The 25,512-nt window shown below is 36.0% G+C and overlaps 1 protein-coding gene and 1 long non-coding RNA gene across 3 annotated transcripts in view; one reads left to right on the forward strand and one right to left on the reverse strand.

Annotated features, from left to right (window-relative positions):
- The window catches only part of LOC148116401 (uncharacterized), a 35,080-nt gene extending 9,937 nt beyond the window's left edge, over window positions 1-25,143 (reverse strand). The window contains exons 1-2 of one of the 2 annotated variants that reach the window (XR_015728569.1): window positions 25,020-25,143; window positions 20,050-20,096 (exon numbers count right to left, since the gene is read on the reverse strand). This is a non-coding gene — a long non-coding RNA (uncharacterized LOC148116401). Of the gene's footprint in view, window positions 1-14,193; window positions 14,406-20,049; window positions 20,097-25,019 lie in introns of those variants that run through there. The other variant, XR_015728570.1, reaches the window with a different exon arrangement.
- Window positions 25,144-25,196: 53 nt separating this feature from the next.
- Window positions 25,197-25,512, forward strand: part of SYNE3 (spectrin repeat containing nuclear envelope family member 3) — a 70,655-nt gene continuing 70,339 nt past the window's right edge. The window contains exon 1 of the mRNA XM_034418416.3: window positions 25,197-25,489. Within this exon, the coding sequence (XP_034274307.1) occupies window positions 25,240-25,489 (250 nt within the window). The 5' untranslated portion in view covers window positions 25,197-25,239. The remainder of the gene's footprint in view (window positions 25,490-25,512) is intronic.

Here is a 25,512-nt window from a genome sequence, read left to right on the forward strand (position 1 = left end):
ATTTTTGAACAAAATTTAAAAATAGATCTAAAGAAATCCCAAATAGACAAATCCCTGTTGGCATCCTTTGCATCAATTTTGCTGCCATAGAGAAATCAAGAAACATGAGATGGTGAATTGCAGCACAGGAACTTTACCCAATGACACAAACAACTGCAGGGGGTAAGACTGGTAGCTGTAAAAAAGTATCTTCAGTTGCTTTAAAACTGAATTAGCAAACAATTGGCTCTAAAAATGACAAAAACAGTCTTGTGTTTTTGGTGAACTGATCTTGAGAAATAAAGTTCAATCTTCTAAATAAGAATAATACTGATTTTTGCTTAAGGAAGACTCTTCATTTCTGAGATAGATTTCTGTCCATTTCTTCTTTTGCATAGTTTGCTCTATGTGGAGAGCAACAGGGCATGGCTAATACATAGTATATCTCTCAGCCCCATAGTCTTACTTGATAGGCTAGGAGCGCCTGCAAGAGTTCGTGCAACTCTGCAAGAGTTCGTGCAAGGCCAACCAAATCAGCCAGGCTTCAGTGTGTTTACATAATATCTCACAAGATTTTCAGCACGATCAGACAAGATTTTATGAAATATTATACAAGAGCTCATAAATGTCAATCTCTTGCAAGGTTTTGGAGGGATTATTATTTTCTATCCAACAGAATGTTGGAACAAACCAATGTAAGGAGGTTGGATATATCTGCTTTTACTATTAATACTGCTCCTGTCTTGTGCAAATGCTGGCTTAACTCTAAACCACTTTAAGGAAATCCTGCCAGGAGTGAAGAGACCTTCCTGTCCAGCCTATTAACTCTCAAAATTCTCTCCCAGCATAAGAAAGGGTCTAGGACAACTCGCCACAGCCAATTCAACATGGCCACCTTGCCACAGCCGACTTGCTGGAGGGCAACTTGCTGTGGCCAACTCGCCATGCAACAATTCAACCCTGTATTAATCGTTTCAGTCAGTTACTTTTATTATTGGTGACCATGTTTTCAGTGAAATTATTAACTTTTGTATTTCTGCATTGACTGTCTTTATTTTATTATTATTGGCCACAGTTATGTCAAAATTAATTTAACTTTTCGTTAAATTGTCCTGCGGCATGGTGTCCCGCAGCGAGTTGGCTGTGGCAAGTTGACCGTGGTGAGTTGTTCTGTAGCAAGTTGGCAGCAATGAGTTGACCATGGTGAGTTGTCCCTTTTCAGCAAAGGAACTCCAATTCCAACAGTTGGGACTACATCCCTAAATTAGAAAAAGCTCATTGAAGAAGATGGAGCCAGAGTTTTACTTACTTTGAGGCTGGTTTTGCTTGTTTCCGTAGGGCAGGTATCCAATTGTTTGATGTCTGTACATGAAGGCTTTGATCTTGCACTGCTTGTAGCTAACTTCTTTTCTTTAACATAAAACAACCTTGGTATCCTCATTAGTTCAAATAACTTTTCATAACTCAGCCCCCTCTTTCCTCATTCTCGCTTCCCCTCTGTCACAAAGTTTATTCAACATCAAAGAGGAAAATCTTTTCATCTTTCTTCAAGGAGTCAGGTCAATACCAAGAATTCTTTATTAGGGTAAGACATTGCTTTGCTATGAAAAGCAACAGGAGGTAAGATACATTGTTCCCACAAGGGCAGTATAACCCTATATTCTCTTTAGGACCATGCTAAATGGGCAAATTGTCAATGGCCAAAGGCTCTGCATAATATTTGTGAGGAGATGAGTCAAAAAGTAGGTGGAGCCATATTATGCATGCAGGCAAGATATTTTCCTGATTTTTTTAAAAAAGATTGCTTGCTTGCTTGCTTGCTTGCTTGCTTGCTTGCTTGCTTGCTTGCTTGCTTGCTTGCTTGCTTGCTTTCTTCCTTCCTTTCTTCCTTCCATCCATCCATCCAACCATCCATCCTCTGTGATATGCCTATTTTAGGGCTTGTATTATAGCTTTCATGCATAGAACTTGCTCAGATGGCAAGACGTTCCAAGGGATATTTATTAAGATTGAATTTCCTTTATGAGTTTTTTATATTATTGTACATTATTTGAGTTTCTTTACAGAAATATACAGATTTCTCTCTCTCTTGTCAATCAGTTCAGACTTGGAAGTGCCATGTATTAGTTCTCTTGTCTCCTCTTCCTAACCTGGAGGGCAAAAAGATTCATGAGTCACCTGCAATCCACTAATAGCCATCTTGGATCAATTTTGCAATAGATTTTCACAGAATATTTGCAATCATGCAACCCAATCAGCTCTTTCCTATCCATATTCCCTTGCAAGCCTATCCATATTCCCTTGCATTTATATTTTTACCTTCACATGTCTATGACAGAATTTAGTGACCCAGCAGATCTTAATAGTTAATAGTAAAAATCTTAATAGTAAAACTGATAACTATCCTTAAAAAGAATTAAAGGCACAAATAAAATTTAAATAGGGAAGTGGTTGATTTTTTTGTTATTATATTTATATGTAAAACTTCTAAGAAGTGGTAGTGAACTCTTTTATTCATTTTTCTTTCTTTCTTTCTTCCAAAATATGATGCAAAGTAAAGCATGTGCTTCCACAACAGAGATGTTAGCTATTTCTCTGTGCTTCCTACTTTTATATGTAACTGAACAAATGTCTGCATTGCTGGTGATCCAGTTTGAGTTATCGAACCAAGAGTAATTTCTACAGCCTGAAAGACACCTCAAAGATGCACAAAAAACACTAACCTCTTTAGCAGCAAGTGTGATGCTACACAAGGGGAGAATACCAATCAGATTGAGATAAAAATGAGGAAGGGGGAAAAAAAAGAAGTTTATGAGAAAAGTGAGATTATTGCTTGGAGAATGAGAAACCTAATTCAAGTATTAATGGAAAGCCCAACAATGAGAAAAGACTTGTGACAATAAAGTAAAATAGTTTGCTATTAATTAAAAAAAACTTTAGTGTGAATCATATGTATTTAAAGATGCAGCCAAACTTATATACAATGATATATACTATTGATATGATTATAAATAGATTTCTTGTAAATTAATCAATGTTAGGAATTGCTAAGTACCAGAACAAAAGTTTATAATGGTGTCAAAGAACAGTTAAATGTTTGGTAGTCCTTGTATATTTCAAAGAATATAATAGTAATATCTTCATACTTTGAAGGACACTTTCAAGGGATACCTTTGTTCGTTATCACATATCGGTTGAAATTCAGAATTACTTTCAATATGCACTTGCTTTTTTTTTTTTTTTTTAATTTTTATTAATTTAAGAAACCACATAATACATTTATAAATGCAAGTAAAACAATTTACAACAAACATCATCTTTATAACATCTACCTATAATATCTGAATTGTTACAATATCAATATCCTATATTCTTCAATATACAATATTTCTCTCACCTTATATAATGATATTATTTTATTGATATCTCGTGTCTCTTTCTTAAATTTCATTTGATTTAAAACTTTATTTTACTCTATTGATATCTTTTCTTTTATTCAATTTTTCTTTCTTTCTTCTTCTCTTCTTTTTCCACTTCCCTCTAACCATTTATACCATTTTTGCCAGACTAGATAATATTCAGATTCTTCTTTTCCTTGGATCTCCTTGGTAAGTTTATCCATCTCAGCGCATTCCATAATTTTGGATATTAATTTCTCTTGAGTCGGGACCTCTTCTTGTTTCCAATTTTGTGCGTATATAATTCTTGCTGCAGTCAAAATGTGTGTTATTAAATATATTATTTCTTTTTCATATTTGCTTGTAGGTATTCCTAATAAATAAGTTTCTGGCTTTAATGGCACCTTTTGAGTTATTATTTGTTCTAGTTGCATTTTTATATTGTTCCAGAATTTTTTAGCTTTGGAACATGACCACCATATATGATAATATGTCCCTTTATGCGCTTTACATTTCCAACAGAGTGGAGATGTGCCAGGAAACATTTTAGAAATTCGCGCCGGTGGTAGATGCCATCTATAGAACAATTTATAAGCATTTTCTTTGTATGGTACAGATAATGTTAATTTATTAATATTTTTCCACAAATTTTCCCACTTATTTAATTCTATTGCATACCCAAAATTCGTCGCCCATGTGATCATATTCTCTTTAACTACTTCCTCTGCTAGTTTATATTCCAATAGAAAATTATAAATTTTGGTTATTAATTTCTCATTGGGGCCTAATAAAATTTTATCCAACTGATTTGGTTCCATTTGAATTCCAGTTTTTTCCATATCAGATTTATATCTGGATTTTAATTGCAAATATGACCACCACTCTATTTCCACATTTTGCATTCTCAATTCTTCTCTTGTTTTTAGTTTTCCTTCTTCATTTAAGATGTCCTTATATGTTTTTAATTTATTTGTATCTATTGTATTTGGATAAATATGTGCTTCCATTATGGAAGTCCACCTAGGAATCCTATCATAGTGATATTTTCTGATTTCATTCCATATTTTAAGCAAATTATCTCTTACAATATGTTTGCGAAATTGTTCTTGTTTTGTAATTTTCTCTCCCCAAAGATATGCATGCCAACCTCTTGTTAAGTCAAAACCTTCCAATATTAATGTTCTTATGTTTTTGAGTTCGATCCAATCTTTTATCCATATTAACGCTGAGGCTTTGTAATAACTCTGCCAATCAGGGAGTCCCATTCCCCCTCTCTCTCTTTTGTCTTGTAGATGTTTTAATTTGATTCTTGCTTTTTTCCCCTGCCAAATAAATTTTAATATCATTCTGTCTAAATCTTTAAAATATGTTCTTCCTGGGTTTACTGGTATTACCCTAAATAAGTATAACACTCTTGGCAGAATATTCATTTTAATGGTAGCAATTTTGCCTAAAAGAGACAATTGGAGTTTTGCCCATTTTTCCAAATCCTTTTCTATTTGTTTAGCTAATTTAATATAATTGTCTTCCTTCAAAGTTGATATTTTGTTTGTAATCCATATTCCTAAGTATTTAACTTTCTTTGCTATTTGTATCCCTAATATATTTTCCAATTCTTCTTTTTGATACTTGTTAAGATTCTTTGTTATAATTTTAGTTTTTTGTTTATTAATTTTCAATCCCGCTACTTCTCCATATTGTTGTACTTTTATCATTAATTTTGGTCCAGATTGTATGGGTTTATCTAAAATGAATACTATATCATCTGCAAAGGCTTGCAGTTTATATTCTTGATTTTTTATTTTTAGTCCAGTTATTTCTGTATCTTTCCTGATTTCTTCTAGTAATATTTCCAATGTTAATATAAACAATATAGGAGATAATGGGCATCCTTGTCTCACTCCTTTCTTTATATCAAATTGTTCAGTTGTATCGCCATTAATTTGTATTTTTGCTGTTTGGGTGTTGTATATCTTTTTAATCATTTTTATAAATCTTTCTCCAAATTTCATTTTTTCTAATTGTGCTAATAGAAATGTCCAGTTGAGATTATCAAATGCTTTTTGCGCATCTAGGAAAATTAAAGCTAACTGGTTTTCCGATCTTTGCTCATAGAATTCCAGAGTGTCAATAATTGTTCTTGTATTGTTATGAATTTGTCTTCCCGGAATAAAACCATTTTGATCAGGATGTATATAGTATTTGACTAGGTTTTTCAATCTCTGTGTTATAATTAATGTGAATAGTTTATAATCTACATTGAGAAGAGAAATTGGTCTATAATTTTTAATTTCCGTGGGATCCGAATCTTGTTTTGGTATTAATGTGATTATTGTTTCATTCCATGACTTCGGAATTTCAACTTCCATTAATGCATCATTGAAAACTTGTATTAATATATCATCTAATGGTTGTTGGAATGTCTTATAAAACTCTGCCGGTATACCGTCTGTTCCCGGTGTCTTGTTATTTTTTTGTTTCTTTCTCGCTTCTATTAATTCTAACATTGAGATTGGTCTGTTCAATAATTCTATATGTTCTTCTTCTAATTCTTGAATCTTTATTTTATTTAAATATTCTATGATATTTTCTTCTCTAATCTCTTCCTTTGTGTATAAGTTTTTGAAAAATTCCTTTGCAATTCGTTTTTTGTCTTCAATATTCTGGTATAAACAACCATCTACATCTTTTAACTGTATTATAATATTCCTCTGTTTTTCTATTTTCAATTTATATGCTAACCACCGTCCAGTTTTGTTTGCATGTTCAAATTGGTTTTGTTTAGCGATTTTTATTTTTCTTGCTATTTCTGTTGTTGTGATCAAATTTAATTTATGCCTTGTTAAATTTATTTTCTCCTTAATTTCTTGATTATATGGCTGTTTCTGTAGATCTAATTCATATTGATGTAATATTGTCTGTAAATTTTGTTTTATTTGTTGTTTGTTTTTATTTTTTTGTGCAGTATAGGCAATTGTTAAGCCTCTGATATATGCCTTGGTTGTGTCCCATAGATTTTGTAGACTGGTGTGCTCTTTCACATTAATTTGTAGAAATATTTTCAATTCTTTTTGGATCATATCCACATATTGTTTGTCATTTATAATATCTCTATCCATCATCCATCTTTTACGCTTTTGGTGTCCCTTCCATGTTATTTCAATGGGGCTATGATCAGCCCATGTGTTTGTTGTAATTTCTATTTGTTTAATGTCTGCTATAAGCTCTGCTGTCATCCAAGCCATGTCAATTCTGGACCACGATTGATGTGGATTTGAATAGAATGTGTATTGTTGTTTATCATAATTGAGTTCCCTCCAAGCATCTTGTAATTGAAATTCTTCTACTATATCATAAAATGTTTCTGGAAGTGTTTTTTTCCTGGATTTATTATGTTTACAACTCCTATAGTCCTTCTCTATGTTTACAATTGCATTAAAATCTCCAATTATGCATATGTTTTGGTATTCCAATTCCTTAATTTTGTTGTGCATCTTTTTAAAATAATCAATTTGGGTTCCATTTGGTGCATAAAGTGATACTAGTAATATCTTCTTCTTTTCTGTTTCAATTTCAACCATCAGCATCCTACCCTCCTCATCTGCAAATAATTGCTTTGATTGTATATGATTCCGGATGTACATTGCTATACCTCTCTTTTTTTGTTCTGTTAGTGCCGTATAAAGTTTTCCTAATCTTTTGTTCTCTAATAAACTGCGTTGTTGTTTTTTAATATGAACTTCTTGTAATGTTATAATATCTATCTTCAATTTTTGTAAATTTCTAAAAGTACGTGATCTCTTTGATGGAATGTTTAGTCCATTTATGTTAATCGATATCAATTTTAAATCTTTCTCCATTTCAAATTTCTATTTTCTTGATGTTCTTATTTTCCTAGTGTCTTTTTTTTCCTGTAATTTGTATTTTATCCCTTGCTCCTTCTCTTTCCATTCTTTCTTTCTCCCCTCTTTTTCTTTCTTCTTGCTGTATTTTTCTCGGTTTGTTCTCCTGATTTGCAATTTCTTGCTGTGGTTCAGATTCTTGTTCTTCCTCAGGAAAAAAGTTGCTATCAAAAAATTGCTGTGCTTTCTCTAGTGTATCAAGTTTATATTTTTTATCTTGCCATGAAACAAGCAGTCCCTCTGGCGTTAACCACCGGAACATTATTTTATGTTTGTGTAATTCTGTTGTCAGAAAGTTATAATTTTTCCTTGTTTCTCTTATTCTTCTTGGTATTTGTTTTAATGTAATTATTTCTTTTCCCTTATATATAATTGGTTTTTCTCTCATTTTTTTGTATATTTCCTCTTTTACCAACTTCCTTACAAATCTAATATGAACCTCTTTTGGTAACCTGTTTCTTCGGGCGTAATTTGTGAATACTCTATAAATTTCATCAATTTCCTTATTAATTTCTTCTTTATTCTTTAACGTTGCTTCAGCCAGAATTCCCACCATTACATCTCTCAAATCTTCCTCTCTGTTTTCCACTATATTTTGAAATCTTAGGTAAAATAACGCCTTTTCCATTTCTAAAAATGAAATTGAATCTTCCAGTTCTTTGTTTATTGTTGTTTGAGCACATTCTGACTCTTCTATCTTTTTTTCTACTTTGCCCATCTTATCTTCAATATTTTGGATCCTTTGTTCATTTTTAGCAATATTTTGTTGAATTTTCTCTATCTTATTATCCATTTTTTTAAGATTATCTTTAATTTCACCTATGTCCATTTTCAAATCCTCATGGTTTTTCCTACTTTCTTGATGGTTATCAGCAATTGATTCCTGTGTTTTGTTCATAGTCTCTTGTATCATTGATAATACTGAGTGAATGTTTTTGATGTTAATTGATTGAGGAGATTTCTCTTTTTCTGAAAGTAACATTGTGTCTATTGTTTTCTGTTGTGTTGATGACGTAATAGACATTGCTTGGTTGGCTATTGCCTTTTTACCTGGTTTTGTCATTATTAATAAGCCAGTAGTTGTTGTCTTAATTTTCTAATTTAATAATTCCCAAATTTTCACGCACTGTCTATAGCATATAGTAAGATTTTCCTTCTGATAATTACAGAAGCCAATATCACTTGTTTAGTTTTCAAATACAGTCAAATTTCAAACTATAATATCATTATATGAGGGATTAATTAAATTTAAATAAGGAGCAGGGATAAAATATGATATCTCAGCAAGTCATATTTCAGTTTCTAAACTAAATATTCTATTTAAATATATTATTAATTCTAATAAGTTCTATTAAATCCTTAGTTATATCTCTAATAAATTTTATCAATTTTAATAAATTTATTCTTATTTAAATCAATATATATCAATATTAATAATCAATTTTCAATTCATTCTTTTAACACCATATCAATTTTTAAATTAATATTAAATTGTGTCACATAAAAAAACTATTAGAATAGAAAAACAAGATAAAACAGAAATAAGAAAAAACAGATATGCTATGTGTTATATTATTATATCTATTCAAAACTTATATATTCCAACTTTTCTTACTTATATTAGAAAGTATATATTTAACATTTAAGCTTAAGTAATCCTAAACCTTATGCTATTTGGGCTATAATATTATATACTATATTCTATATTAAAACATTAAGTATTACATAAATAAACAAATAAATAGATAAAAGTACTTAAAAGTATTTAAAATATTATTAAAATAATTCAATTAAAATAATTCAAATAAATTAAGTCTCTCAAACAATAAAATAAATTTCTTTCGTTATATTAGGTTCCAGAATATATTAAAAAGTATATATTTAACATTTAAACTTAAGTAATCCTAAACCTTATGCTATTTGGGCTATAATATTATATACTATATTCTATATTAAAACATTAATTATTACATAAATAAACAAATAAATAGATAAAAGTACTTAAAAGTACTTAAAATATTATTAAAATAATTCAATTAAAATAATTCAAATAAATTAAGTCTTTCAAACAATAAAATAAATTTCTTTCGTTATATTAGGTTCCAGAATATATTAAAAAGTATATATTTAACATTTAAACTTAAGTAATCCTAAACCTTATGCTATTTGGGCTATAATATTATATACTATATTCTATATTAAAACATTAAGTATTACATAAATAAACAAACAAATAGATAAAAGTACTTAAAAGTACTTAAAATATTATTAAAATAATTCAATTAAAATAATTCAAATAAATTAAGTCTTTCAAACAATAAAATAAATTTCTTTCGTTGTATTAGGTTCCAGAATTGAAGTCTTTGCAATCCTCACTTGGTTTTGTGTCTTTTCAGTCGTCTAGTTTGTAATTGTTTCCAAAGTCCTTCAATTTGCCTTCTGAAAATATTTTAAACACCTCTTCCAGAGCCTCAATGTTTTTTATTTATTTGCAAGTTAATACTCTAATATAGTTACAGTATCTGTTCACTGAAGCTCTGCCACCGTTACAAAGTTTTTAAATCCCTCACAGTCACTCCGGAAACTAGATACTGTTTCTTCTTCGTCTCTTCTTTATTGTCTCCGCACCACCTTCTTTTTTTTTAAAATAAGTCCAACACTTGGATCTGTATTTCTTTCCCCAAATGAATAATCTTTGTCTATTTCCCAATTTCTGTCTGGTAAATCTATAACTATGTGTTTTATTTCCAATCCACACCTCTCCGTTGCACTTCCTCAAAATCGCCTCAGCTCCGTTGCCTGTCAGTTTCGCCCCCTCACACTTCAATTAGCCTCGTTAACTCACTCCGTTATATTTTCACTCCGTTCTTCTTAACAATTCTGCTTTGCCGATCAGTTTCTCTTTTTAGTTATGTATCCGATGTTTTAAATATTTAAATGTTTCAGAATAAGAGTAATTAGTTATTCTTATTGATGCTGTTTGCTCAATCCTCACTTCCCTTTTTTAAAAGCAACCGTCAGCGTTCTGGCCAACCGACAAGAGGTTGGTTTTTTTCCGGGCTGAATTAAGGGACTTTCCTTGAACCTTCGGGGCAAGTTTTTATACTCCCGAGGTCCTCAGGATTTTCCCTTTTATCTATTGACCTCTTCGTGGTCAATAGAGCTAAAAAAATTCAGCTTTCAGACCGAAAATTGGGACCTAGGAACGGAGTGCTGTCCCCTCGGTTCCTATCACGCTGACGTCACCAACGGAAGTCTCCAATATGCACTTGCTTTAAAACAACAGCCAGTATCTGATCTTTGTAATCCTGAAATACTTATTCTTGCCTATTTGCGTGCAGGAGACTGGCAACTCATTGTAACCATCTAGCTTTAGGATTAAAAGATTTTGTATCATAATAGACAAGTTACTGTTCTGAGATCTTTGCCATGTTCTCCTTTGTAAGAAAAATCCATTTTTTGGCCTGTGGAGTCCCTGATGCTCTCTGAGCTTAGTTGTTTTCCTGCAGAGAATTCATTATCAACATCTTCAGTGCTAGAGGGGAGTGCAGTTTGCTCTCTGTTCATATACTTTGGCTTGCCCAGTCAAAGTTGGTGGGGGGTATTGTTTTGTCCTTTGTGGTTCCTTGATTGCGCAGTTGTTTACTGCTTTCTTGTTTCTTTTGAGTTGGTAGTTCTTTGATTAGACTATTGTTTACGATTTGTTTGTCTGGTGTTACTCCTGGTGTTAAATCCCTGCTTATCTCAGTGTGATTGCTGATGAGGAATTTTGTTGTTCTGATCCTTTTGTTTTCTTTTTAGTTTTTTTATTGTCTCTTCTGAATGGTGTGCAAATGTGTGTAATCTCTATGTACCTGTTGATGGCTAATTTGTCTCAGAGTCAAGGTTCCAGGAATTCCCTAGCATTTTTGGATTTAGTTTGGTCTAAGATGCTCACAGTTTTCCAGTTGAAACTATGGTTAAGTCTATTCATGTATTGTGAAATGAAGGAGCTTTGCACTGTGTCTTCTAACTGCCATTTGGTGTTCATGGGTACACTCTGCTTGTCTTCTGCCTTTCCCACATAGTGGCTGTTACAGTTCTTACACTGTATGTTTTAAATGACTTCTGTTCCTTTTTTCTTCTTCTTCTAGGGGTACTGGGTCTTTTGGCTTACATAAGGTCTTTGGAAAGCATTAGTTGGTTTGTGTGCTACAGTGATGCTGTGCGAGCATAATAGTCTTGTTGTTTCTGAATTGTTTTTGACATATGGAAATGTTATCTTTTCCATAACTTGTATTGGTTGTGTTGTAGTGAGTTGATGGTCAGGCGTTTTTTGATAAAGTTGTTTGAGTACCCATTTTGTTGGAAGATGTTGTCTGTTTTCTTTTTCTGGTGTTCTGGGTTGCTGCACTGTGTTTGCAGTTGAATTACTACTTTGGTAGTGGAGCACTAGTGTGGGTAGTTTTTACAATATTGTGTTTTTAAGCTGAACCATTTGTTCTGTTGATGAGAATATCCAGGAAGAATAATGTGTTATTCTAGTATGTAAACTTTATTCCTTTGAAGATGTAGATGGTTTCATGTATCTTTCCTAGCTGTTCCTTTTTTTTTTTTTTTATGACAAAGGTGTCCACTACATGCTGAATCCATAATTTTGGTTGTGTTTTCTGGCTTGCAGCAGAGATCTCAGATGAGCCCCTTCCAGTTCTATGATTATAAAGAAGTGCCAAGGACACAAACATTGTTTCACTACATCACAGGCCAAACTTTCCCTAATCATTAGATTGTAATTCAGAGCTCAGAAGCAGGACATTCTTTGTATTTGTGATTCATTGTTATCTGAAGTATTTATGGTGTTTTCATAGAAAGATTCCAATATTCCAACATTCAAAAAAGGCCAAATAGCCAGTGACAGACCAGTCCTGCAAATATTTCAAAGTCACAACTTTTTTTCTTCGAGTTTAGGTTAGGGTTAGGTAACATTGTATTGTGTTATAAGAATGCCGGTGTACCAGTGTGATATAAAGGTATAAATTAACTTTTTTTTCAGCTGCATTGACCCCTAGAACTTTTCAGCCAAACTTTAATGCATAAACCAGTGGAGTAAATAGATAGAAATATATTAAATTTGAGCCTATATTCATTCCATAGACTACCAAAGGAATACTGACAGGAAAATCTTAATATATAGCAGGAACAAAGGCTATTTAATCTCATGAGCCAATCTAAATGTAAGTAGAGTGGAACTTTGAGCTCTACTCTTCTAATAAGGCAAATAAATCAATTCTGAGAAACCAATTACCATATAGCTATATAACCGCAGGGATGATAATCTGAGTTCCCAGAAAGTAAACCCCTGGGATTTGATGTTAGGATGCTTTAGGAAAGGGCATTGGGCATTAATGAAACTATAGAATGGTTTGGAGAAGTCCAAATTTTGGTAGAAAGTCACAATATACTGATGGGACAAATAAAATCCAGAAAAAAAGAGTATAAGTAAAATTGCAAATGCAGTTCATTTGGGAGGACCAATTATAAATGACCAAATTTACTGTAGACATTTTTAATGGAAAAGATTGGAATATAAGCCAATCTTTATACACCAGTGAGAAATCCTGGGATCTTAGTTCAGCAACATCTACACCAGAGTTAAGTTGGGGACTATGGCATGGCTGGCTAAGGAATTCTGAGAGTTGAAGTCTACAAGTCATAAAAGGGCCATAGTTCCCTACCCCTGATATAGATAATAAAGCTAGGACATTCCTAGTTTATATCATAATATTAAGGCCCTTGATGTTGACAATGATGATGATTCAGTTGCACTACAAAATATGGACCAAAACGTATTTACAGATTAATTGATTTATGAAAATAAATTATTCTTATTGATAAAATGTTCAGCTATAAACGTATTAGTTTCTCCCAATACTTTCTATTTAAATACCGAAGCACCTAGACAAATCTGAACAGATGTACCATATCTAATAGACAAATACAGATAATCCTGAATTTACAACCATTCAGTTAGTGATTGTTTGAAGTTACAATGGCACTATAAAAAGTGATTTATGATCATCTTCCACACTTAAAACTGTTGCAACACACCCACAGTCACATGATCAAAATTTGGATGTTTGGCAACTGGCATGTATCTATGTTGTCTTGAAGTCATGTGTCCCTGTCTTACTGTCCCCATTATCTGTATTTACTTTCTTTGTTCATGTTTATGTTCATACTTATACTTGCTACCATGTACATGTTTGACAAATAAATAAATAAATAAATAAATAAATAAAATTTTTCAACCCTCTGACAAGCAAAGTCAATGGGGGAGCCAGGTTCACTTAACAATCACGTTACTAACTTAACAACTGCAGTGATTCACTTAACAACTGTGACAGGAAAGGTCATAAAATGGGACAAAATTTACTTAACAACTGTTTTGCTTAGCAATGAAAATTTTGGGCTCAGTTGTGGTTGTATGTGAAGGCTACCGGCACACAAATTTACTAGCTCTGCTTGAGAAAACCCTTTCACTTCTATACAGCAATTTTATACCTGTTTAAAACTAATCTCATTATTTCTGGCTCAGCTCTGGTGCATTTGAAAAAAACAATAAAGCTTACTACAGAGGCTCGTGCTGCTTATGAGCAATCTATTTTCTCATCTTATCTATCAGCATTTCAAGGTTTTCATAGGGAGGGTGGTATGATGTCCATTTATTTTCAGTCATAAGAGTATTGGGACCTTTTGGGGAATGCCATGGCACAGAGGTTTAATGACGCTGGATGTGCTGAGCAATCCGGTGGTTTGAGTCCAGTTCCATGGAACAGGGTGAGCTCCTGTCTCTTGTCCCTAGCTCCTGCTCACCTAGCAATTCAAAAGCTTTGTCTGTGGGTAGATAGACAGGTACAGGGGTGGGTTCTACTTACCTTTACTACCGGTTTGCAGTGGGGCATGCACAGAAACATTTTGATGATGTCAGGGTCAGTGGGTGGAGCCTCCTGCCGGTTTTACTACCGGTTCTATAGAACCGGTGCGAACCAGGGACAACCCACCACTGGACAGGTACCACCATTCAGTGGTGGGAAAGTGCTGACTGCTTTCTGCATGGGGAACTGGAACTGGCTCTGAATCTGCCCGGATGCTATCAGCAGAGGAACGGTGGAGGAAAGTCCCATATGAGCTGACTTCCTCTGAAAATGCTGCAGGACAAGCTGATGTGAAGTTAGTTTGGTCTCTTGTGGTACACCAGTGCAACAAATGGACTAACAACTGTTGGCTGCCAGAACTTCTACATGTGCATAGCTTTGTAGCCTCCTTGACCTTGTATGTCATATGATTGATAAATAAATAAATAAATAAATAAATAAATAAATAAATAAATAAATGAATGAATGAATGAATGAATGAATAAATAAATAAATAAGACCTTTTTCATACATACATGTTATATTTTTTTTATATCTAGAGATCAGACTGAGCCAATATATAGTTTAATAAATGAATACGAAGACCTAATTGGGGTCCAGTAGAGTTCTATGTAACCATGTATACTTTACTTTTCATCATACAACCTCTGGCAACAATTGAGGCAAGGCGATGCTAGCAGGTACCTGGCTCAACAACAGGGACTGTGAGAGCAATCTAGCTGTGCTGGTGGATCACCGCTTAAGTATGGGTCAGCAATGTGCAGCAGCTATCAAAAAAAGCCAACACAGTTCTAGGCTGCATCAACAGGCGACAGCATCAAGATCACAAGAAGTGATAGTACTGCTTTGTACTGCACTAGTGAGCTCACATTTGGAATATTGCATCCTGTTCTGGTCACCAAAGATGCTGAGGCCCTAGAAAGAGTGCAGAGAAGAGCAACAAAGATGATAAGGGGTTTGGAGGCTAAATCATACAATGAACGGCTAAGAGAACTAGATAAGTTTAGCCTAATGAAGAGAAAGCTCAGGGGAGACATGATAGCAGCCTTCCAATACTTGAAGGGCTGTCACAGGGAAGAGGGTGTCAATTTATTCTCCATAGCATCCGAGGACAGGACAAGAAGCAGTGGGTGGAAGCTAGTCAGAGGAAGGTTCAACCTGGAAATAAGGAAGAATTATGACAGTGAGAATGATTAATCAATGGAACAGCTTGTCTTCCAGAACTATGAGTGCTCCATCACTGTAGGTTTTCAAAAAAAGTTTGAACAACCAGTTTTCCAGGATAATATAAGGACTCCTGTCTTGGGCTGGGAGTTGAACTAGAAGACCTCTAAGGTCCTTGCCAGTTCTATGATTCCCTGCCATTTAATGGTCTCCAGCCTTTTCAGGCCAGATACAGTAGTCCTAATCATATTATTGTAAGGAAATATTGGAGTACGTCTAGCTGGAATCCTTCAGGTCATTCTCTTTGATCAGCCTTTAGCTGAGCAGAAAATGGACACAAGCCTGCTAACCATATCTAAGAGACAGACCTTTAAAGTCCAAAAGGACAAATAAAGCTTACTAAGGAAGTTATCAGCTCTAACACAAAGCTGCCTCTCAGCAATTTCTCTCTTCATGGTAGGGTAAAGAAGATGAAAGATGCCACTTTATCCTTCTAATAGGAAGACAAGTGAAGGGGAAATCTAAAAATATCAGTTTTCTAATATGGGAAAGAAGAAAAACAAAATTCCTGGCTTGTATCTTTACTCTTGTGTTCCTACTGGATAAAAGATGCAAAGAGTTGATATTTCTTGAGCTGTGGTTCCCACGGTGTTAGCTTTCTAGTGGTGGGGCATCGGGAGGAGAACACAGTGGCTTTTCTTAACAGTTGTGCAAGGCAGACTTAAGGTTTACTTGGAGATAAAGCCTACGGAGTTTTTCTTTATCGAGATATGTTTTCCTTTTCTATGTTGCCATTGAAATTTGTTTTTGTAGACGATAAAGCAATTGGCCTCTGCATAGATTTGGCATTGCTTTGGCTAGTATAATGCTAAAAATAGTTCAGAGAAAAACACACTGTTCCCTTTTCAAATGCACGCAGTTTCTCCAAGACAATAACCAAGCATTCATTTTTCAGCTTAGTAGCACCATCTACTGTTGGTCATCGAGCATTTTGATTTTAAAAAAAATTGAGATTACTGTATAATGAAAAACATAAACATTGGATCATGTGTGTTCCATTGTACAAAGATACAAACAGTACAACCCTGCTTTGTAATATGGAAGCAAAATGTGTGTCAGGAAAAGCATAAAAGTAATAATGAATATGGACAAGATTGAGCGGGTATGGAATAGAACTGAATAGGAATAGGAGTGACCTGTATGAAAGAAGCGTTTTGAGCAGTCTGTTCATGACAGAGAGGATTGAATGAAAATTGCCTCATACAACAAATATATGAAGGAAGCGTGAAAGAAGGCACAGGAAGAAGAAAAGCAAAAAAAAAAATACATGTTTGGATGGAGTTCATATGACCCTCAAAAAGAATCAAGTGAGAAGCTTAAAGTGCAGAGGGCAGTGTCTGAATTCCTGTCTGAATCTAGTATAAGCAAAGATGATTTTCAAGGATAGAAAAGCATGGAGAGGTATATGTGAATGGTGTGATGCAAACTTTTACCTTATCTCCAGTCTTTTATATGCTTGCTACTTTCTATCCCTTTTCAGCACTGCCGTAATGTTGCTTATTCCAAAAGAGATTAGCATGCTAGGGATGGATATATATCTACAGTATGTATCCATGTAGCAATAGCAGTAACACTTAGACTTGTATACCACTTCACAGTGCTATACAGCCCTCACTAAGTGGTTTACCGAGTCAGCGTATTGTCCCCAACAATCTGAGTCCTCATTTTACCGACCTCAGAAGGATGGAAGGCCGAGTTAACCTTGAGCCAGTGAGAATCAAACTGCCAAACTGCTGGTTGGAAGTCAGCAGAATTAGCCTGCAATACTGCATTCTAACCACTGCACCACAAGTCTTAAAGTTGCCAATGTTGGAGACCCCTGCTCCAAAGCATCTGAGAGCAGGACAAGAAGTAACGGGTGGAAGACTGTTAAAGAGAGATCCAACCTAACACTGGGAGAAGAAATTTCCTGACAGTGAGAACAATTAATCCATGAAAGTGGCCTCTAGGGGGAGCTGCAATCCAGGACAAGCTCTCTTCTGTAAAGAGAAACAGAATGGAGACATTGATTGACTGTTGAATGCTAGGAATTAGAAGCATCTGCAAAACTATCCATTCTTTTATGTTTGTCTGTAGAACTATTCATTCTTTTATGTTTTTGTTTACAGTTTCCAATACCACTTGATAGCAACTCCTCTGCCTAATACGCAGACAAAACATAGAATCTTAAAATGTAAACAGATACAATGGAACACAAACCTAAAGGCATGGGAAAACAGCATCAGAATGAAATCAACAAAAGCAGCGTTCAAGGTCTAAAGCACGGGTGAAATGCTCCCGGTTCAGACCGGATCGCCCGATCCAGTAGTGATGGAGGCGGGTGGTTCGGAGAACCGGTAGCAAAAATCTCTGCCCCCCCCCCCATGCCCAGCTGAGCCGCACAATCATCAGAGGCTTTTTTTTTACTTTTAAAAGCATTTTTTGTATGACCTTTTCAGCCAAAAAAATGCTTTTAAAAGGAAAAAAAAAGCCTCTGAAGATCGCGCGGCTCAGCTGGGATCGTCAAAGGCTTTTAAAAGCATTTTTTCTACAACCTCTTCAGAGGTTGTAGAAAAAATGCCTTTAAAAGCCTCTGACGATCCCAGCTGAGTTGCCTGATCGTCAAAGGCATTTAAAAGAAAAAAAGCCTCTGCCAATCAGACAACTCAGCTGGGATTGTCAGAGTCTTTTGAAAGCATTTTTTAAAAACCTTTTCACCAAAGAGGTTGTAGAAAAAATGGTTTTAAAAGTAAAAAAAAAAAAATTGGCCACACCCACCCAGTCACATTACACCCCCCCAAGCCACGCCCACAGAACCGATGAAAATTTTAGATTTCACCACTGGTCTAAAGTATGCTAAGACACGTTTTATTAGAATTCATTCTTGCTTGTATTTGCACAAATTCTGCTTTCTTTAGTAAACAAGAGTTTCTCCAGACTAACAATTTGTCTTGGTTTTACTTTAAGTCTAATTATAGTAGTACATAGCGTTTGAATGCCCTCAACATCCTATATGCAAATCCCACATTAATTTTTAAATCTTAGTTTGTCTTGGCTGCTCTTTCCAAGATGTATTTCCTTCCTTCCTCCATCCAATTATTAACTGAAAGAAACATTGTTATTAACAAAATAATATACAGTAATCAAAATAACAGAAGTCCCCACAAAAAGAAGACACAAAAGGCTTGGAAAATTATTTCAGAAACAAACACACCTAAGAATTTTTACCAGTTTTTTCAAAGGTCCTCGTTTGTTCCTGTTCCACAAAATACTAATTCAGATACTGACAGGCCACACAGCCTCATCATTTCCAACCAGCATTTGAAAATAGGATGCTATACTTCTAGCAGCTGTTGCTTCGTAAGTATTTGTTATGAGCAATTATGACATCTTGATATTATCATAGAAATGAAGTTAGCAATAAGTGGTTTGGTGACCAGTCTCATTCTGGGACTAGTTTCATTGCAATGGTTAATAAAAAAAATATTAACTTCAGATCCTATTAATTCTTTGAGTGTGAGTCAGTGGTGGATTGTCCCCGGTTTGGACCGGTTCTATAGAACTGGTAGTAAAACTGTTGGGAGGCTCCGCCCACCGACCCTGATGCCATCAGGAAGCTTCTGTGCATGCACAGAAGAACGTGTGCGCGGCCCCGTTGTGAACTGGTAGTAAAGGTAAGTAGAACCCAACCCTGGTGTGAGTGCTTGTGAATGTATTACCTTAACATTTATCATTAGTAGTGAATCTTCCTCATAATTTTCAGTTTTAGATTTGAAACTGTAGGCTGAATTCCCACCTATTGTACAGAAAGGAGAGTGAGTGAGGAAGAGAGAACAAGAGGAAGGAAGAGTGAGAGAGTGAATATCCTATTTCAACAGAATGTCTTGTTGAAATAATAAAAATCTATTAAGATTTGGTATAAAGTCTTGTTAAACCAATACAAATTATATCTGAATGTAGATAAAAAAACATAATAGAAAGTGCCTATTTTAAAGGCTACTGTCCTGCTTCTAAAAATTACACTGTACCCAAACAACTCTTAACATTTGTCTGCCAGCTATTGTTCAGTCATTTTAACCACTCTCTTGGGCATCTTATCACAGGAAATGCATGAAATTGTTCCAGAGATGCCTGCCAGTGGAAGATGAAAACACATCCACCAGCAGGCCCACAAAGATATAACAAAGAATGCAAAATATACTGCAGTTTTTCAATCTTTCCCTTAATTGTAAACCTAAGGCATGAAATCTGGTGAGGCTCTAAATAATTGGTTAAGTTCTGTCTCACTTATCATTTCACTTATAAATTGGTCAGTAGTGTGATTACTCAGTTGAATAATGAAACCTATTAAAATTAAATCTGATGTGCAAATTTATTTGTTTATTTCATTAACTAGTTGCTAGCCCACACAGCTCCAAAACAAGACTGGACAGCTTTACAAAAATAAAAGAATAAGACTGCATATATACAGCAATATACATAAAACAACAACCCCTCTGAGGGAACAGAGCAGTGGTGGGTTCCTCCCGGTTCAGTCCAGTTCTCCCGAGCCGGTAGCAGTGACGGTATGATGTCACCGAACCGGTTCTGCCCCCCTGCCCCCCCCCCGTGCCTCCCCTGTGCCCCCTCCACCCACCCCCGCATTATTCTTACCTTTTATTTGGCCAATCTATTGCTGCCTCCTGAGTCCCAGCTGATGGCTAGAAGGAAAAAAAACTATTTAAACTCTTGCCGCAGGGTTTCAAAGGATCGCCCTAAAGTTGATCAGTGTTAAAAGAAAACAAATGAGTAGACCAGTGCCTGCAAAAATACATGAGTAGATCGGTGCCTGCAAAAATGAATGGGTAGATCGGTACAGCTCTGCAAGCAGTTAAAAGCCTGGTAGACCAGTACTTCTGCTAAATCCTAAATAATTGCCACATGACCATCAAGCCACGCCCACAAAATAAGCCACGCCCACAGAACCGGTAGTAAAAGAAATTAGAATCCACCCCTGGAACAGAGTCATCCTTCAGCATCCCCCTCCAACTTAAAGAGACCCACCCGGTCATCCTAACCAAAGACCCAAGCCTTTGAGGAACACTTAAAGAGGCAGGCAAAGTATGTGTATGTCTGGGGGAGGGGGAATACAAATGTCCAGGGGATGCTGTTGCAAGAGCAGATGCAGTGATCAAGAGATTCTACTGCCTGGATCCTGTTATGTGACATTCATTGATGGGACCTAAAGCAAATTCACCTTCTTGGCACATACAGGATGGGCAGGCAGGCAGCAAGAGAGAGAAGGGGAGAAGGGAGGGAGGGAGGGAGAGAGAGAGAGGGAGAGAGCAGTCCTCCAAATAGCTAGGTCCTATGTTGTACATGCTGCGTAGCAGTGGTGGGTTTCAAAAATTTTTACTACTGGTTCTGTGGGCATGGCTTGGTGGGTGTGGCAGGGGAAGGATACAGTAAAATCTCCATTCCCACCCCACTCCAGGGTAAAGTTACTGCAAAATCCCCATTTCCTCCCAATTAGCTGGGACTCGGGAGGCAGAGAATAGATGGGGGCGGGGCCAGTGAGAGGTGGTATTTACTGGTTCTCCGAACTACTCAAAATTTCCGCTACCGGTTCTCCAGAACTGGTCAGAACCTGCTGAAACCCACCTCTGCTGCATAGGTGACATGCTATGTCTTACATGTTGCATAGGTGACAAATGCACCTGGAACTATCCCCAGAAGCCAGTCAGTTTAGCTCAGGTAGCAGGAGTGTTATGTAGACATAGCAAGGCTTACCCAACACTGTTCATGCCAAGTGTTCAAAGCCTTTTTATCCTCCCTGCTGTCACTAAGGATTTTGGCAAGTAGAGGAATGTAATTATTTATATAGAGATTTAGATGGGTCTCACTCTGATGATATCCAGGAAGGTATATAAAGATCTAGCTTTTAGGGTTATACGTTGTTTTTGAATTGCTTTCTTGTCTTTTGTACTTTTTTAAAAAATCTTTTTTTTAAATTGTAAGCAGTCCAGAATCATTGGAGTAATGCAATGTACAAATTGTATATAAGGCAAAGGTTTACCTCTTCCAGTAGTGTCTGACTCTAAAGGGCATTGCTCATCTCCATTTCTTAGTCAAGGAAGCCAGCATTGTCCGAAGACACTTCTGGGGTCATGTGGCCAGCATGATTATACCCCGAGGCATTTGAAATGCTGTTACCTTCCCACCAAAGTGGTACCTATTTATTTACTTTCATTTGCATGCTTTTGAACTGCTAGGTGGGCAGGAACTGAGGCAAGCTCACCCGTTGCACAGCGCTCATGTCTCAAACCTGGGCTCAGAGTCTTTAGCCACTGAGCCATCATGCCCCATACAAATTGTATGCATAAACAAACAAACAAACAAAACTTAGAAATAAATTGAAGGCAAGGCTATAAAATGGCCAGTCTTTGAATTTCAGGAACCTCCCTAGATGACAAGGTCACTGTCTCTCAGCATATTTTGCAACCCTACTGTTAAAATTAAAATTAGTTTGGGACACCTGAAACAAAGTGAAACAAGTGGGATCAAAGTTGAATTTAGCACAGCCACTGTTTGCTTCTTTAAAGGATATGGGTTTTGGAACTGGGTGTCAGGGGGCAATGGGGGATTTTATTTATGTGTGCTGCTCCATTTGTAACTATCAAGCTATTTAAGGGATAGGCAGCTGCTACATGGGATTAAAATTGGCTGATTGTAGACAGAGGGGAGTCCTATAGAAAGTCAGATGGTGTCTGTCATTTATTGCTTGTGACACATTTCCTAGGACAGTGTTTATCAACCCTGGCAACTTTAAAATGCATGGACTTCAACTCCCAGAACGGAAGTGACTGGGGAAATCTGGGAGTTGAAGTCTTACATTTTAAAGTTGCCAGGGTTGAGAAAAACAATCAGCCATAGAGTCTGCATCTCATGCTTGTTTCCCATTGGGCAAATTAGATGCTATGTAACTCCCTCCCACTGAAACAAATGGGATTTATGGTGCCAAAACTTCCTTGAAGCTGTCCCTTTTAACCATTTCCTTTCTTGAGCTGTCTCCTTTTACAAATTCCTTGGAACTGCTTCATCCAATATTCTTTATCATATAATGGTAGAAATAGCAGAGGGACCAGCAATAGAGATAATTTGGTTATATCATAGACTGTATGCATTTTCTTTTGACCATGAATGAGGGAAAATCCTGAATACCAAATTCATTTTTCAAAGTGACATGAAGAGCTTAAACATAACAAAAGCACGGGGTACCCCAATGTTGAGAAGCCTACTGAAGCATTGTTTGAAAACTTTATTGTGGGCTAGGATGCATGCAATAACTTGGGTTTTACATCAACAGTCACACAGTGGTTTAGCATTAATAACTAACTGTGTTAATTTAATTGTGTAGATTGCTTTGAATATATAACTTTAGCTGCTACTCTTCCTAAGATTCTGGAACAGCGTGGGTTACAAATATTAATTACATTCATTGCTTCCTTAATCACCCCTTCAATCAGACTGAAGCTAGATGAAAAAGACAAAAAGAAAACATCTTCACAAATACCCTTTCTTCTTGTTCACCCCATCATGAGACAAAGAAAAAACATGGATCATGAAAACATTGACAATTTAATTTGAATAATTGATTTGACAATATAGTGTTTGCTGCATGAGAGAACCAAGGTTTAGTCCTATAGTACATATACTGTGCCAATCAGCCAGATAGTATTTTGATTCAGAGATGGGAATCCAAAATAACTTCAGAAAAAGATACTTTGGTGCATTTGCAACTGTTAGTAACTCTTAACCCAAACACATCTTTTCCAGGTTGTACAGTCCTAGCTACAAATGTAGCTGTTTTAAGTGGCTGTCAGCAGATGCCATCTAGACAAACACCCCATATGCTCTGAAACACTTTTAAATTCAGACCATCATTCTTTCATACTTCTTAGCAAACATGAATGGGATTGCAGTCTATTCTATAAACTTACCCTAATTTTCTTCCCTTGTAATTGCTATGTGCTGCCTTAGGAAGGAACTGTACTTTAAGGTTGTTGAGAATCGTGAACACACATAAGCTAAATTATCCAGAACTGCAGGAACCATTTATTACTCATTACTGAGTCCTGTACAATAAACGTGAACTTTTTTCAAAAAATGATTTTATTACTTGACACAATAAAAACAAAAGAAACTATACACAAAATTATAAAACAAGAAAACAAAGTAAAGCTTGGAAAAAAGAAACAATGAATTTATGCTCATAAATGATGGTCATATCTCATTGTAAAATCATAGCTAAATTATATTAATAAGAAATTCATTTCTCTGTTGTTAATGATACCAATATTGTAAAGCATTGAATAGTTGGAGCCATATGTTTAACCTTCAACCAATGCCGAAGAAATGTTTTTGCTAAAAGCAGAGCAGAGAATCTATTTTCTTCCAGCAGGTGACAATGTCCACATGACAGAGATATCACTCAAAAGGATATGAATCTCTTGAGAATATTACATCAGTTAATATTATATAGAAACACAGAAGTTATGGCGAAAAAAGACCTAACGGTCCATTGAGTCTGCCTTTGAGTTGATTTCTTTTTTGTTTATTTTTTTTAATTTATACATTTTTAATTATTATGTTTATGTTTTATTAATGTTTGTGTTCTATTTTTTTGTTGGATGATGGACATGTGTTTATCCCAAGCATGTTAAAACTCAGTTACTGATGATTGATCAACTATCTCTGCTGGAAGTTGGTTCCAACATTCTATTATTCTTTCCACGAATATAAATAAATCTGGAATTTTAATAGCACCTATTAGCTGGGTCACATAGTGCTATTTATACCATAGTTTATTATAAAGTTTAATTTCTTTTGACAAAGCTATATTAACAGTTTGTAAATGTTTTTGACTTTCTTAGAAAGTCAAAAGTTCCGTCACTTTTCCTTAGAAAAGTGCAGCTTTTTGCTTTTATTATTTCAATGTGAAATGAATAAATATTTCATAGTATCATTTTGGGAGGGAGGATTGGCTTCCAGTCAGCAGTGACACCTGGGGACTGGACAATTCCATGCAATTTTCTTGGCAAGATTTTGGATCCTGGGCCTTTTTCCAATGCTGAGAGTGAGTGAGAAGGACTGGCCCAAGGTCACCCACTTGGCTTTCATCAGACTAGTCTTCTGGTTTCTATCTTGGTGCCTTAGTAGTTTAGTAGTAGTAGTAGTAGTAGTAGTAGTAGTAGTAGTAGTAATAGTAGTACAGTGGTGGGTTTCAAAATTTTTTACTACGGTTCCGTGGGCATGGCTTGGTGGGCGTGACAGGGGAAGGATACTATAAAACCTCCATTCCCACCCCACTCCAGGGGAAGGATACTGCAAAATCCCCATTTCCTCCCCATCAGCTGGGACTTGGGAGGCAGAGAATAGATGGGGGTGGGGCCAGTCAGAATCTTTACCAGCGGTTCTCCCAACTACTCAAAAGTTCCGCTACTGGTTCTCCAGAACTGGTCAGAACCTGCTGAAGCCCACCTCTGTAGTAGTAATACTAGTAGTAATTACTACTAATACTACACGATACTAGTTAGCCTTTAAGTGAACTGCTGAAAATATGGCAATTTTTGAATGTCTCTCACGTTTCTTGCAAAGAATTTCCCTCTAATACAGCAACAGCAACCGCACCAAACTGATTCCCCCCTCAGGCGTTTGGAGAGTCAAACTGGGTCTTGTGACCGCCATGCTTTCCGCCACCATTCCGAGTGGCCGTCTCCCTTTTCATCATATAGGCTTCTTTATGCGGTCATCGCGGGCGCATTCTGCCCACTGACCGAAATAGGTTTCCAACGGCGCGGGGAGATGGGAGCGGCGAGAGTCGTCCCATACAAACCTTTTCCCCGGCGTGGTCAGGCGAAGTGGAAAAAACGCGCTAACGCGACCCCAAAGCCGGCAAGCCCCCACCGCCTTCCCTCTGCTGAGGGAAACTTGATCTGGCCGAGAGCGACGGACCGTAACGGGAGTAGAAAACGACGTCGCGGCCACGGCAGAGACGGAGAGACCGCGGCCGCCAGGAAATGCTGGAAGGCGTCCGAGACCCGCTCAGATGACAGTAAACAACCTTTTAATAGGGGG

This window comes from Pantherophis guttatus, chromosome 1 (assembly GCF_059756535.1).
Source record: "Pantherophis guttatus breed Tessera chromosome 1, ASM5975653v1, whole genome shotgun sequence".
NCBI classification, from domain to species: Eukaryota; Metazoa; Chordata; class Lepidosauria; order Squamata; family Colubridae; genus Pantherophis; species Pantherophis guttatus.